Source organism: Ursus maritimus, unplaced genomic scaffold (genome assembly GCF_017311325.1).
Source record: "Ursus maritimus isolate PB19 unplaced genomic scaffold, ASM1731132v1 scaffold_2, whole genome shotgun sequence".
In the NCBI taxonomy this organism is placed as follows: domain Eukaryota; kingdom Metazoa; phylum Chordata; class Mammalia; order Carnivora; family Ursidae; genus Ursus; species Ursus maritimus.
Window position 1 is genome coordinate 15,768,212 of NW_024424452.1, and position 15,603 is coordinate 15,783,814.

The 15,603-nt window shown below is 41.4% G+C and overlaps 1 protein-coding gene across 1 annotated transcript in view; it reads right to left on the reverse strand.

Moving 5' to 3' along the window:
- NIPSNAP2 (nipsnap homolog 2) overlaps positions 1-15,603 on the reverse strand; it is a 35,687-nt gene that overhangs the window by 15,358 nt on the left and 4,726 nt on the right. Inside the window, exons 2-6 of the mRNA XM_040635014.1 lie at positions 4,566-4,705; positions 4,438-4,483; positions 1,382-1,476; positions 970-1,040; positions 27-167 (exon numbers count right to left, since the gene is read on the reverse strand). Of these exons, the coding sequence (XP_040490948.1) occupies positions 27-167; positions 970-1,040; positions 1,382-1,476; positions 4,438-4,483; positions 4,566-4,705 (493 nt within the window). The remainder of the gene's footprint in view (positions 1-26; positions 168-969; positions 1,041-1,381; positions 1,477-4,437; positions 4,484-4,565; positions 4,706-15,603) is intronic.

Below are 15,603 nucleotides of genomic sequence, written 5' to 3' on the forward strand. Positions count from 1 at the left end.
CCGTGAACCCGTATTCCGGGACTTACTCGGAGCTGGTAAGATCTCAGTTCATATATATTAGGTCCTGACCGTGGGACAGGCTCGTTCCAGAAGCTGAACTCCAGCAGCAGCTGGTTCCTCCTCGAGAGAAGCATGTTGTTTCTTGCCTTGCGGAATTCCACAAATTCCTTTGAGGGAAAATAAAAAATGTGCTCATGATATCCTCTAATATTTACATATAAATCCACTTTAGTATCATTTATGTTCCTCCTATAATACTATCATAAATAGGGTCCCAGGTGGCCTGCAACAGCCCCCCCCCCATTTACATTTTGTTGAACCAGCATAATAACTAGAAGCATCCGCTTTCACTCTCGAAAGCATCCAGATTTGGATGACAGACTACACGGCCATCCTAATGATTTAAGTAACAGTGTAAGCAAATTTAATTTCCTACACGTGTAAGCTCCTCCGACAGCATCTGACAACGTATTACTAGAAGTGACATAGACCACAGAATCTTCTCTTACAGAATATATAATATCCACTTCTATTTGGACTGGGAATCTGCGTGAAAGGTTTTCTTTCCTAATAACGTATGGCTGTTAAAATGCTCTTCATTGACCTGCACCTATTACCGAAGGGCGTGGGGAGGAGAGGGAAGTCAGCCCCGGGGAGCGCCGAGTGGCCGGCAGTTCCCGGAGCAGATCCGCGTTACCTAAAGCGCGGCTGACTGTGTCTACCATCAAAGTACCAACTCGTCAGTTTCAAAGTACAACTGATTTTTACAATAAGAACAGTTAGGTTAATCGTATTACAACTGGTTAATTATGTTTCAATACGACTTTAAGAACCTAAATAATAAAACTTTAACTACAAAGAAGTTTATTAATGTTAAAAAAAATGAGGACAGGAAACAGTCATTTAATTCTGTACTACCATTTATTACAGCATTAGTCTGAATAAGGAAACATTTCTCCAAATCATTACCTGATTTTCTCTGAGTTTATTCATGACCTCTGTGAGGGCTGGATAGCCTCCTTCATACCTCCAGAGGTGGACTGAAATATATTTTAAAAGAGAATATTCATTTAGAGTTTCACGATACTCTTACCTTGAAAACAGTTTACAGACACGTACTGTTATCACAATACAGAACTGGAACGGGCCATGTGCTGGCAGACGAGTCACACCATCAAGTTTCAGTAACGGATTCAAATGTTAAAAACAACAACAAAAAGTAGTTTTTGGAATCAATTACTGGAGAAACTACTTTAACCATAAAACTAGACTGAGACTCGGAAAGCTCTGATTATAAAAGCATTACACTGAATATTATTTAAGTCATCAACAATAAAGGCTTAGGGAACAAGTGTTTATTCCAGAGACTTCTGCTTCCTACCAGCTTGATCCTGCTCGCCATACCACGTGTTCCAAGTCCCCACCAAAGCACAAGGGTAACTCTTATCTTCATGAATCTTTGGCAACACCTCTTGACTTAAAGAGAAGAAATAGCAACACTCATTAAACAACTGACAAGATTACACCAGGCAGACAGCACGTGATCAGCAATAGGAAAAAGGTCATCTACTCTCTTCCGACAACTGACCTCAGAGTATATTTACGCTAAAATTATGTGCAGAATTAACCTTTTAGCTGAATTCTACTGGCTCTAATATCCCACTTATCAGAGGCTTAGGTTTCTGTTACCCTCAACTACCTAGAACAGTTGTAAACAACTCAAGTACAGTGATAAAAATGGATAAAGAAGAGCCAAAGGTCCCAGGATTCCAGGAACTACACGGGTCTACTATTTGCTATTTCAGCGTGGGGGCGGGGGAGGGGGGGAAGAAGTACCTAGGAATGGTGAAGTTTCTAAGAGCTAAGTTCTGCTGGTTCCCAAGATAGGAAGGAGAGAAACAGGAGTAGCAGAAAAAGAACATGGGAGAAATAAGAGAAGGAAGTAATGTTTAAGATCGGGGAGATGACAGAGGTAGCAGGGGCAGAGAACAAGTTGGCTGTAAGGAGGGAGGAAGAAGACAGAGCTAGAACCCAACGCAGTCTGGAAGCAACCCAGCTCTAACCGTCCCCGAGGGCATCCACATGGCCGAAGAACCCAAATTAAAGATACAACATGGAGTGTAAATTAGGTTCCACTCAATTCAACCCGCTGAGGGGATTTAAGAAGTATCATATGATCCCCTGTTGCACCCCCCCCCCCAGTTCATTACTAGTGATTGTACAGGACCAGTGGCAAAGCCATGACCATCATGGTAGTATATTAATTTAACAGGTGCCAGAGCTTGGCTCCATGGAAACCTCCCTATGGTACAAGTTCTAATATACAGAGCGAGGCAGAAGGAAGAGACAGAACCGTGCCATCCCAAAATAAAAGCTAAAACCTGCACACTTTTTGAATAGAAAAATTATGATGAAAAAGTACAACACAGATTCAGCAATAAATGCAAAAGGATATCAAGGGTCGGAAATGGAACCTGTTCGAACTATCTGCTGGCGCTGAGTGAAAGTAAGTTAGTGATCACCACCAGAGGCTGGGGCACCGGAACTCAGTGTGTATGCAGCTAACAGAGAAAAGCTCCGAATGGTCTTGGGTCTAACTAAATGAAAACCCACACATGTTTATGACCCAGTACAATGACCACACCATGTGTATTTTTTGAAACGCCACCCTTCAAAAAATACACATGGTGGGATCGTTGTACTGGTCAAAAACGACTTGTGTTAGAAATAACACGGGGACTGATGGAAATCAGAGGTGGGGAAAGATGGATTATGTGAAGTTACTAGAAATGGATTTCCTTTTTTGTCCTGACATAAACAACCCCGAATCAGAGCCAGTGCAGAAGAAAATCTGTACAGATGACCCACGTGGGGTCCAGAAGGGGCCGGGGCCTGACGATGAGGCCTAGGTTTTTCGCCAATACGAAGTCGTAAGTGCTTTGCTGGGGACGCCGATGCTGCTCTTGGAAGCCCCGCCTTCCTTACATGAATGACGGCTGTATGGCAGGTAGCGCTTGTACCCAGAGCTGGGCTGGGGCCCCTCGACACCAGGCGGGAGTTAAGCCTTTAGGTACTGGAAACAGAGAGCTGCTGAAAGTTTCAGAGAAAAGGAAAAAAACACGATGAAGGAGAAAGCGGAACTCAGGGAGATGAGCTGGACAAACTTGTAAGGAATGGACTGGGTGTGGGGTAAGGTACAGGGACCGCCTTGAGGCCAGGAAGGCAGTCAGCAAGGAGGTTACTAAGAAATGGGGCTCACCGGGCTACGAGAGGCAGATGGAAAAGGAAATGAAATAGAACCAAAATGCATGTCAAATGAAGACTGCACGGCTCTTAGCAACCAATTGCAAAGAACTCAGGAAAAGGTTAAATGAAACCATGGTGAGTGACGCATGTGGGAAGTGGGAAGAGCCAGGTGCTGCTACGTGTTGAGTTTGAAGGGAGAGGAAGACACCCAAACGGAAATATGAATAGACAGGAAATGAAAATCTGAGACAGGAGATGAAGTGATAACAAACAGGACAGGAAAGAAAATGCAGGGAAACGATAGCATAGACAAGAAATTCCATTTTATGAGAAAGGATTTAGAAATAAGCATCTGCTTTATTTTAGGACATTGTTTAATAAAGAGAACTGTGCTGAGGTGATTAAGAACCTCTCTGCTAATGTTCTGGTTCATGAACCGCCTCCCCAAATAAAACAACAAAAGATTTTTGCATCTGAAAATTATGCTGATTCTGGTGACAAAATCATTTGCTTTCTCATGAAAGTAGCAGATACGAAAGGTAAAAAAATGCTTTTTAATGATGTTTGCTCACAACTGATCATTAAAATACAAGTTGTTAGCTTAATTAAGAATCAATGCACTTAATTCTCTCTTTGAAGTTTACAAATTCTGTAAAAGCATATGGATCTCATTATCCTTGGAGAATCAGCCAAAGGGACTTGAATCCTGGTGAATGAAGACCCGGGCAGAAATGGGCCTACGTTCACCTTCAGGATTGGCATGTGGCAGTTTTACTTAGGAGTAAAACTGGAAACAACGGAGATCATGGGGATGTGAGTTCTAATTCCTAACGCTCAAGGCTATCCAGAGATGGGACGTATGAATGTGCTTAAACACCAGTCAGGAAGGTCTGCAGAAAGGACTCATGCATGGATGAGGAGATGGACTAGACGGCCTTATAAGGTTCCTTCCAACCTTAAGAGTCTAGAACATTCTAACGTCTGAGAGCTTACGTGATGAGTTAGCCGTGTGAGGCCTTAAAATCAAAACGCCCTTGGCAATCCCATACAGAGCTCAACTTAAGAGCCTCTGAACATTCAGCTCCAAGAAGAGGGATCAAAGATCTCACTTCTGTTAACCAGTGTTAGCTGAACCAACAAATATTCAGATTGTTAATTTTCCCCAAGTAAAGGATAGTCTGGTATACACACCAAATTTTGTTGTATGCTTCTAGGCATTCCGGTTTAACATTGTGAACTGAAACAAAAGAAAATTCAACGATAAACTTATGAACAAAGGGAAAAAAGCCAACTATGAAGATAGCCAACCTATAACTCACACTGCAATTTGTACAGACTGCTTGTCTCCTTTTTGGCTAGGAGATTAGAGTGAGCATCTTTTCTTGGATCGACTTTCCGGACAAATAAGGATTTTAACCAGCTGTCTTCTCGGCGTCGATTACTGGACGACGTCAAGCTCCTACGGAATAACAAATTTAAAAATCTGAGTCTTATTAGCGGTATGAAGAGTTCAGCGTCTTCAGGTAATGTCACATAGTACCCTGTTTTCATAAAATCAATCCATTCGGCAAACATGCCTTGAGCACCTGTTGCAGGCACTGTTACAGAAGCTGGGATACCACGAAGTGTCCACTCTCCACTATGACAGTGCACAACCCAAACAGCAGGGGTCAAGTGTAAGAGATGTAACTTGCGGTTCTCCTAAGAGAGGGTTTTTCTTTTTTTTAAGTTATAGAGTTGGCATATAATGTTATATTAGTTTCAGGCATACAACATATTGATTCAACAATTCTACACATTAAGCTATATAAGTATAGATACCATGTCATCGTTCAGCATTACTACGATATTATCAACTACATTCCCCATGTTGTACTTTTCATCCCCGTGACTTATTTATTTTATAACTAGAAGTTTGTATCTCTCTTTTTTTTTTTTTTTTAAGATTTTATTCACTTATTTGAGAGAGAGAGAGACTAGTATGGGGAGATGGGCAGAGGGACAGAGAGATTCCCAAGCAGGGTCTGTGCTGAGCGCAGAGCCCGACATGGGGCTTGATCTCATGACCCTGAGATCCTGACTTGAGCCCAAACTGGATGCTTCGCCAACTGAGTCACTCAGGCACCCCTGGAATTTTGTACCTTTTAATCCCTTTCACCTATTTTGCCCATCCCCCCTCCACCCACCTCCCCTCTGGTAATCACCACTTTGTTCTCTATAGTTAAGAGTTTGTTTCTTTGTTCGTTTTTTTAGATTCCACATGTAAGTGAAATTGTATGGTATTTGTCTTTCTCTGACTTATTTTACTTAGCACAATACCCTTCAGTTCCACCCATGTTGTCACATGATCTCATTCTTTTTTATGGCTGAATAGTATTCCATTGTGTGTATGTGTGTGTATATATATGTAAAACTATATATACCATATCTTCTTTATCCATTCATCTATTCATAAACATTTGGGTTGCTTCCACATCTTGGCTAGGGTAAATAATGCTGCAATAAACATATGGGTGCATAGATCTTTTTAAATTAGTGTTTTCATTTTCTTTGGTTAAATACCCAGTAGTGGAATTACTAGATTGTATGGTATTTCTTTTCTTTTTCCCTATATTTCTAACGCTGTACCCTTCGTCCTTGGGACTTATTCATTCCATAACTGCAAGCCTTGTACCTCCTACTCTCCTTGGCATTTCTACTTCTAATTTTTTGAGGACCCTCCATATTGTTTTCCACAATGGCTGAACCAATTTATATTCCCACCATCAGCGCATGAGGGCTCCCTTTTCCCCACGACCTTGCCAACAGTCAGTATTTCTTATCTTTTTGATACCAGCCATTTTGACAGGTGTGAGGTGATGTTTCATCGTGGTTTTGATTTGCATTTCCCTGATGATCAGTGATGCTGACCACCTTTTCACAGAGAGTTCGTGTTTATTTTTGCATTTCTGCTATGTGTTTTTCCCTCCTCCAGAGCAATTTCTGACATAGAAAAAAAATGGTAACCTAGAGTGGTCAAGTTCATAGAGAAAGAAAGTAGGATAGTGGTTGCTGGAGGCTGAGGTGAGAGGAGACTGGGGAGTTATCGTTTAATTGGTACAGAGTCTGAGAAGATGAAAAAGTTCTGGAGATGGATGGTGGTAACAATTGCACAACAGTGTGCGTTTACTTATTGTTACCGCTGAACTGCACACTTAAAGATGATTAAAATGGCAAGTTTTATGTTCTATACACTCTACCACAATAAATACATGTGAAAATACACAGGGGAAAGGAAGTAATTCTTTCTTTAAAAAAATTATACTGGGGCACTGGGGGGCTCAGTCGGTGAAGCGTCTGTCTTCGGCTCAGGCCATGATCTCAGGGGCCTGGGATCGAGCCCCGCATCGGGCTCCCTGCTCAGCGGGGAATCTGCTTCTCCCTCTCCCTCTGCTGTTCCCCCTGCCTGTGCTCTCTCTCTGGCCCTCTCTCTCTCTCTCAAATAAATAAAAAAATCAATCTTAAAAAAAACCCAAAAAACCTAAGAATACAAATTTCATTGACACACAATTTTCTAATTTTCATCTTATAACTGAATTTCTACTATACCTACTGTGAGAAAGTGAGGATAAATTTGAAGTAACAAACTATACTTTAACTCTGAACTTTGAAGGGCATGTTTAACTTCCATACGCTTGCTAGTGGGATTCCACATCTCCCTGGGGGGCAGCGTGGCATTATCTGCACCAAAATTAAATCTGTGTGGGCCTTTCAGTCCAATAATTGTACTAGTAGTCATGTCTTACAGGCAGCATTATTTAGACGACTGCACAAACTTGAATGCACAAGAAATTTTACTAGCGGCATGTTTCCAGTTTTTTCCTGGTATGGGCAATTTAGATATCCACTAACAGGGACTGGTCAAATAAGTTTGGCATATCCAAAATCAGAATAGAATGCAATCATTAAAAAGGATGAAGCAGATCTACACGCAATGATATGTTGATATTTCTGAAAATAAATTATGTGGAAAAAGCAGGTACGGAACCGTACCATAAATACACAAAGTGAACTGTAATAGTAGTGATATCTGGGCAACGTGACCGGGCGTGGGGTGGGAGTAGAGTTTTTCCTTTTCATTGTATAGCCTTCTGGACTATACATATACTCTTACATATATTATTTTTGTACTTAAAATCTCAAAGTGCATGTTTAGAGACTCTTTTATGGGAAATGTATAGAGGTGTATATAACCTGAAAACAAGATTTTAAAATTAGAGCCTGGGTGATAAAATACCTCAGAATAAATTAACCAAGGAGGTGAAAGATCTGCACTCTGAAAATTATAAAACTTTGATGAAACAAACTGAGTGACACAAATAAATAAATAAATGGAAAGACAGTCCGTGCTCATGGATTGGGAGAATTAATACTATTAAGATGTCCATCCTACCCAAAGCAATCTACAGATTCAATGCAATCCCTACCAAAATACAAATAATCCTAAAATGTGTATGGAACCACAAAAGACCTTGAAGAGCCAAACCAATCTTGAGAAGGAAGAACAAATAATTAATTGGTATCTGCTCCTGGATTTCAAACTATACTACAAAGCTACAGTAATCAAAAGACTATGCTACTGGCATAAAAACACACAGGTCAATGGAATAGAGAGCCCAGAAATAAACCTACGGCTGTATGATCGATGAATCTGTGACAAAGGAGGCAAGGATACACAAAGGGGGAAAGGACAGTCTCTTCAACATACAGCGCTAAGGAACCTGGACAGCTACATGGAAAAGAACGTCACTGGACTGCTTTCTTACGCCATATACAGAAACAAACTCAAAATGGATTAAATACCTTAAGGTAAGACCTGAAACGATAAACCCCTAAAAGAAAACATCGACAGTAAACTCTTAGACATGAGTCGTGGTTTTTTTTTTTTTTTTTTTTTTTTTTTTTTTTTTTTTTTTTTTTTTTTTTTTTATAGATTCTGTTTATCTGTTTGAGAGAGAACGAGAGCACGAGCAGGGCAAGGGGCAGAGGGAGAAGCAGATTCCCTGCCGACATAGGGCTCGATCCCAGGACTCTGGGATCATGACCGGAGCTGAAGGCAGACGCTTCACCAACTGAGCCACCCAGGTGCCCTGACATCAGTCTTAACAATAAATTTTTTTTGTATCTGTCTCTTTGGCAAGGGAAACAAGAGCAAAAATAAGCAAGTGGGACATCAAACTAAAAAGCTTTTTCACGGCAAAGGAAACCATCAACAAAATGAAAAGGCAACCTACTGAATGGGAGAAGATATTCATAAATAATTTATGTAATAAGGGGTTAATATGCAAAATATATAAAGAACTTATACAACTCAACACCAAAAACCAATCTGATTAAAAAATGGGCGGGGGGGGGGGGCGCCTGGGTGGCTCAGTCATTAAGCGTCTGCCTTCAGCTCAGGGCGTGATCCCGGCGTTCTGGGATCGAGCCCCACATCAGGCTCCTCCGCTGGGAGCCTGCTTCTTCCTCTCCCACTCCCCCTGCTTGTGTTCCCTCTCTCGCTGGCTGTCTCTCTCTCTGTCAAGTAAATAAATAAAAAATCTTTAAAAAAAAAAAAAAAAAGGGCAGAGGACCTCAATATACATTTTTCCAAAAAAGACATAGAGATGGCCTAGATCACAAATTATCAGGGAAATGTTTATCTAAACCACAGTGAGATCTCACCTCACGCCTGTCAGAATGGCTGGTATCTAAAAGGGCAGTAAAAAACAAGTTTGGCGAGGATGTGAAGAAAAGGGAATCCCCGTGCACTGTGGTCGGGAGTGCAAATTAGTGCAACTACTACAGAAGAATGTGGAGGTTCCTCCAAAAATCAGAAATAGAAACACCATACAATCCAGCAACCCCACTTCTGAGTATTTACCCAAAGAAAATGAAAACATTAATTAGAAAAGATATATGCACCCCTATGTTCACTGCGGCATTATTTAGAACACCCAAGACATGGAAGCAACCTAAGACCTAAGCCCACTGCTGGATGAATGGATAAAGAGAGGCGGTGTGTGTATATCTATACCATATACATATGCAATATTACATATTGTAAGACACACACACGTGCGTGAAAATTATTCAGCCATAAAAAAGAATAAATTTTTAAAAAAAGATTTACTTATTTATGTCAGAGAGAGAGAGAGAGAGACCAAGCACACAAGCAAGGGGAGCAGCAGGCAGAGGGAGAAGCAGGCTCCCTGCTGAGCAAGAAGCCTGATGCGGAACTGGATCCCAGGACCCCTGAGCCGAAGGCAGACACTTCACTGACTGAGCCACCCAGGCGCCCTCCATAAAAAAAAGAATAAAATCTCACCACTTGTGACAACATTGATGGATCACAAGGGTATTAGGCTAAGTGAAATGTCAGACTAAGAAAGACAAATACCATACAATTTCACTTAATCTAAAAAACAAAACCAATGAACAAAGAGCACAGAGACATAGATACAGAGCACAGACTGGTGGCTGTAGGTGCAGGGGGAACGGTGAACTAGGTGAAGGGATCAAGAGGTTCAAACCTCCATTTATAAAATAAAATAAGGGGGTGTAAAGTACAGCCTAGGGAATACAGTCACTAATACTGTAATAATTTTGTGTGGTGACAGATGGTAAGTAGACTTAGGGTGATCATTTCATACTGTATATAATGTTGAATCACTAAGTAATACGTGAAACATATAATATTGTAGGTCAGCTACACTTCAATTAAAAAAAATCAGAACATGGATGAGACTCATCTTCTTCCTAATCTCACATCACCACATTCAAATGACAAGCTGTATCCTTTTCTCTTCTTCATTTTAATTCAGATTTACATACAGTGAAATTTACTCTTTTTTGGCATACGCTTCTACAAGTTTTGGCAAAATGCAGTTTTGTAACCACCACCATAAGAAGATACGGACCAGTCCCTAAAATTCCCCTTTTTGGGTGTTAAAAATTGAAGTATAGTTGGGGCGCCTGGGTGGCACAGCGGTTAAGCGTCTGCCTTCGGCTCAGGGCGTGATCCCGGCGTTGTCCTGGCGTTGTGGGATCGAGCCCCACATCAGGCTCTTCCGCTAGGAGCCTGCTTCTTCCTCTCCCACTCCCCCTGCTTGTGTTCCCTCTCTCGCTGGCTGTCTCTATCTCTGTCGAATACATAAATAAAATCTTTAAAAAAAAATTGAAGTATAGTTGATACACATTGTTACATTACGTTCACGTGTACAACATAGTGATTCAACAAGTCTGTACGCTGTGCTCACCGTAACTGTCGCTACCGCTTGTCACCATACAATGGTATCAGAACACCACTGACTCTATTCCCCATGCTGTACCTTCCATACCAGTGATTTATTCATTTCACAACTGGAAGCCTGTATCTCCCACTCCTTTTGTCATCAACCCTTCTCCCCAGTTCTGACTGCTAACAACCACTGATCTGTTCTATGTCCTATAGTTCTGCTTTTTCCAGAACGTCTTGTTTATGGAATGATACAGAATGTAGCCTTTTGAGTCTGTGCCCATTCTTTTTGCACAGTCCCTTTTATAAGGGATGACCGTCATCTCTGGTCAGGGCTATTACAGCATATTTGTAATTCTGATCTTTAACTTGATCTACACCAAAATGATCTTTTTTGCCCTTGGCTGGATCGTGCTAGGAGCGCTAATACACTGGGATTCCGAACAGCAGGCAAATGCTCAGGAGCTTACCCAGTGCCGCAAAGCAAGGTCGGGATGCTGACAGGCTGGTGTGAGCCTTTCCTGGGGCTTTCTATGCAAACACTGCGTGATTTTCTACAGATTATTTCCAATTGGTTTATCAGGTCTGTTTAAGGCCACAGACACCACAAAGCATCGCAGGAGGAAAAGAGTATTAAAGGGCTTAAAGAAGAGGACTGGGAATTTAACAAGAGGCAAGAAAAACTCTCAGGATATGCAAATTCCCCATTGCTTTATCAGATGAACCAGTGCAGTCTACATTACAATAGTACAAATTCCTCCTCTTTTTCAACTATGGTGCTTTAGAAATACTACTACTCTAAATTTCAAATGTTCTATTAGTAGGCTTTTTCTTTGCTTAAAAAAATTAACAAAAACATTCCAGAGCAATTTTCTCCCCATAAGATGTTCTTTAAAAAAAAAAAATGTTCTTTTAATTTAAAAACCAACTCATAGGATATTAGCTAAAAACCAGATAAAAACAAATAGCTAAAAACCATATAAAAAGACTTCTGAATGATGCAAATATGCAAACATAAAATATGCAAATATTAACAGTAAGATGTTTTCCATAATAATCAAGTAATATAAAAGTACTTTTTCAATCCTTCGAAGATTAAAAAGCAGCAAACTCATAGTAAAAAGGTAAAATAATTAGTTAATACTAGTATTGTTCATGTCATTTTTCTTGTAAGTGCATAGGACAAAAATATATAGTTCTAAATGGCATTTGTAAAAACACGTTGGAAATTCTTGCACATTGCTTTTACTAGATGTTAAAATTTCTTAGAATTAGCCAAGTGTTTATGGTGGTATCCCTCAGGGAGGGATGGAGAGAAGGCAGAAGAGATACAGCTTTACCCATCTAATGTGTGTACTGACTTTTTTACTTTTGTGTGTTTGCATATATATATATATATATATAAATTTGAGCAAAACTGACACACAGTGTTACATTAGTTTCAGCTATACAACTTAGTAATTTTTTAAAAAAGATTTTACTTACTTGTCAGAGAGACAGAGAGCGCGCACAAGCAGGGGGAGTGGCAGGCAGAGGGAGAAGAAATAGGCTCCCTGCTGAGCAAGGAGCCCATTGCAGGACTCGATCCCAAGACCCGGGGATCATGACCTGAGCCGTAAGGCTGACGCTTCACCAACTGAGCCACCCAGGCGTCCCTACAACTTAGTGATTTGACAAGCTTTATACGTTATGCTATTTCACCAGCAAGTATAGCTACCATATGTCTGGAACGTCGCTCCTACAGTATCATTGGTTGTATTTCTTACGCTGTGCCCTTACTCTTGTATATTTTTAAGTACGCAGTCAGCCACATAGCACTTAGGACAGCGCCGGATATACTGTGAAAGTCTAAAAAAATTAAGTTTTTAAAACTACTTTTTCAATAAAAACAAACTTTTAAAATTAAAAGCAATAAATTACACATAAAATCGTTAGCCTTTTAGCAAAACCCCAAACCATATGGTGTTTGTTTTCGATGTATTCTGATTATATAAATAAGTTAATTTTGAAGGCGCAAGTCTCCAAATGACCACAGTAAAATTTATGTCAATAAAAACAGTTTGTCAATTTGGTTAAGTGTTTTAAACATACCACATTTTGGGATATTTGCTTAAAAATATCATGAAGCCCAATGGCAGGCAGACAAAATTAGTGATATACAAAGTAGAAAGTTTTACGATTTTTTAATAAGACTATATAATTCCTGTTTTTTTATTTATTTCAGATTTTAAGTTCACCAGACAGAAACTGTGTTTAAAAATTGGGGGGGTGGTTAAATAAATTGTAAGAGCTTAGGAATAACTACTATGAACGATTAAGAAAGGGGTACAATGAAAGTTTCTAAAAATATCAGCATTAGGGAATTTCATTTAAAATAACAAGTATTCACCAAAGCAACCACTACTAACAGTTTTTAATTCCAGAAATGCATAGACATGCATCATCATGTGTACATACATTTAATTTCTATGACATTTGATACTTTATAAACTGAGAACATTTATTAGCACCTTGTTTCCAGTTTTTTCCTGGTTTAGGCAATTTAGATATCCATTAACAGGGACTGGTCAAATAAATTTAGAATATCCAAAATCAGAATAGAATGCAATCATTAAAAAGAATGAAACAGATCTACATGCACTGATATGTTGATATTTCTGAAAAAAAAAATTATGTGGAAAAAGCAGGTACAGAAATGTACCACAGTAGTGATATCTGGGGAATGTGACTGGGCGTGGGGTGGGAGTAAGATTTTTCCTTTTCATTGTACAGCCTTCCGGACTACTTGACAATTTTCCACATACATATATTATTATTATTATACTTAAAATTAGCTATAAAAGTGCACGTTTAGAGAGTCTTTTATAGGAAAGGCATATAGGTACATTGGCGAACTAAATTTGGAAGGGGAAAGATCCCAAAGTAATTTTTTCCCCTCTTCTTTAGAATTTAAGGGGATTACAAATTAATGAATACATACTTCCTGTTAGGCACTGAATTAGGTAGCTTGCCTACGTCACCTCATTCAATTCCCAGCACAGCCCAGCAAGCTAGGCATTACCACATTGTAAAGCTTGGCTCAGAGAGGTTAAATGACATGAGAGCTAAGACGTGGCAAAATGAAAACAGGAACCCGGATCTGACTATAAAGTTCAAAACATTCTCACGAATAAGGGATGCCCCCCAAACATCAATCTCCCCAGTTGAGCATTTTCCCAGGTTTTAATAACACCAACGGGATTTACTTTAAGATGGGTAAAATGAGGTAAAGTATACGGAAACACTCTGTAATCTACAGATGAGCCCAAGAAACAGTCAACATCATGGGACACACACAAGAACCCGAGCGGCGTTTGCTTGTCGACTTGGGTAGCAAATGTCTTGACGACTGAAACACAGTCCAGCCCAGCATGACCCCCGGTTGAGTCAAACTCGGAAATCTTCTCAGCATCAGGTGACCAAAGCTGACGAATGTGCCCTGTCCAAGCTGAACCCCGGAAGACAGCAGAAGCAGCTAGGCCAACAGCTGTCAGGGTGTAAGACCCAGGCTGGGGTTCTTTTTTGAGAATGACAAACAGCACCATCCGTAGTCTTTATAACATCATACATATGTTGGGTGGCACTTTACAGAGGGTGGGGTACGGGGCAGTACATTCTACAAAACATTAGACTTCATTTTTATTGTGATTTCCCAAAGATTTTAAGTAATCTCTAGCGTGGGGGCTGGAGAGATCAGGAGATGCCCGCTCTACCAGCCGAGCCAGCCAGGCGCCCCACAGAATATTGGACTTTAAATAGAAGAAGCACTATGTGCCACGGAGCGCCTGGGTTAAGTGTCTGACTCCTGGTTTTGGCTCAGGTCAAGATCTCAGGTGAGACTGAGCCCCGCGTTGGGCTCCACTCAGGGCAGAGTCTGCTTGAAACTCTCTCTCCCTCTCCCCACTGCATGCTTTCTCTCAAAAATAAAAAAACAAATCTTAAAAAAAAATAAGCATTATGTGCCAGGCTCTGTGGATATAAAGGTGAACCAGATGCTTCGCTCAGATACTATAGATTTACACACACACACACACACACACACACACACTCGTGCACGCACTGTGGGAGCTCAAGGGAATGAACCATTGGCTTGGCCTGTGAGGAGAGGAACTCCAGCAGAGACATTCTGGCTCTGTCTTGGAAGGTGACGCAGACTTGTGGACAAGGCAGGTGTAATTCCAGTGAAAAGGAACAACATGTCCAGGGGCCTGGAATTGTGAAACTGTATGGCATATTTCTGGAACAGCAGAGAGTTCAGCAAGGCAGGAGAACAGCATGTGGGAGGATGGTAAGAGAATGGGAAGGCAAGGGGGCAGAGTGGTTAGAGCCTTGCGCACCACATGCCCGTCAGCCAGATTTTATCCCGCACATGGGGCAGTGCTAGCGAGCTTGTGAAAAGCAGCCTGGCAGTGGTGTGGCGGGTGGACTGCAACAACAGAGGCAGGGAGCATGGTTCCTGGGCTTCCTGCTGGTGGCCATGCCCAGCAGTGCCAGCCACACAGGAGGAATTCGCTACTCACTGGAAGGACCGAAGGACAGTCCTGGGTTCCGCTTAGGGCAGTAGGAATCAAAGGGAAGGAATACATACCTTCAAGACATATTCCTGAGGTGAAGAGCAGGAAGACAGGGTCCTGACGAGGTGTCTAGACAGACAGTGTTGCGGGTTAGCTGGAGCCAACCGCAGATGGGAAGTACGGGCAACACTGAGGCCACAGGATAAGGCAGCAGTGGTGAAATGGACTTCATTCGAGCACCGAGTACCTACGGACCGCGCGCTGCAGGTGCCAAGCCCTGGGCCAGGCTGAGGTTGTAAAGACAGACAGCCCCGGCCCTGACCCCACGGAGCGGCCTGCGGGTGGGAGCAGATGGACGGCCGCGATCACAGCCCAACGTGAGATAAGCTTCTCATGGACACATAAGGTAGTGGTTGGGACACGGGTCGGGGCGGAGGAAAAGGAGTCTAAGTTGGCCTGGGGGGAGACATGAACCAAGTCTCTGAAGAAGCACTTGAACTGAAGACTTGAAAGATGAGGAGCACCTGTCCGGCGGAACACCTGCCATTT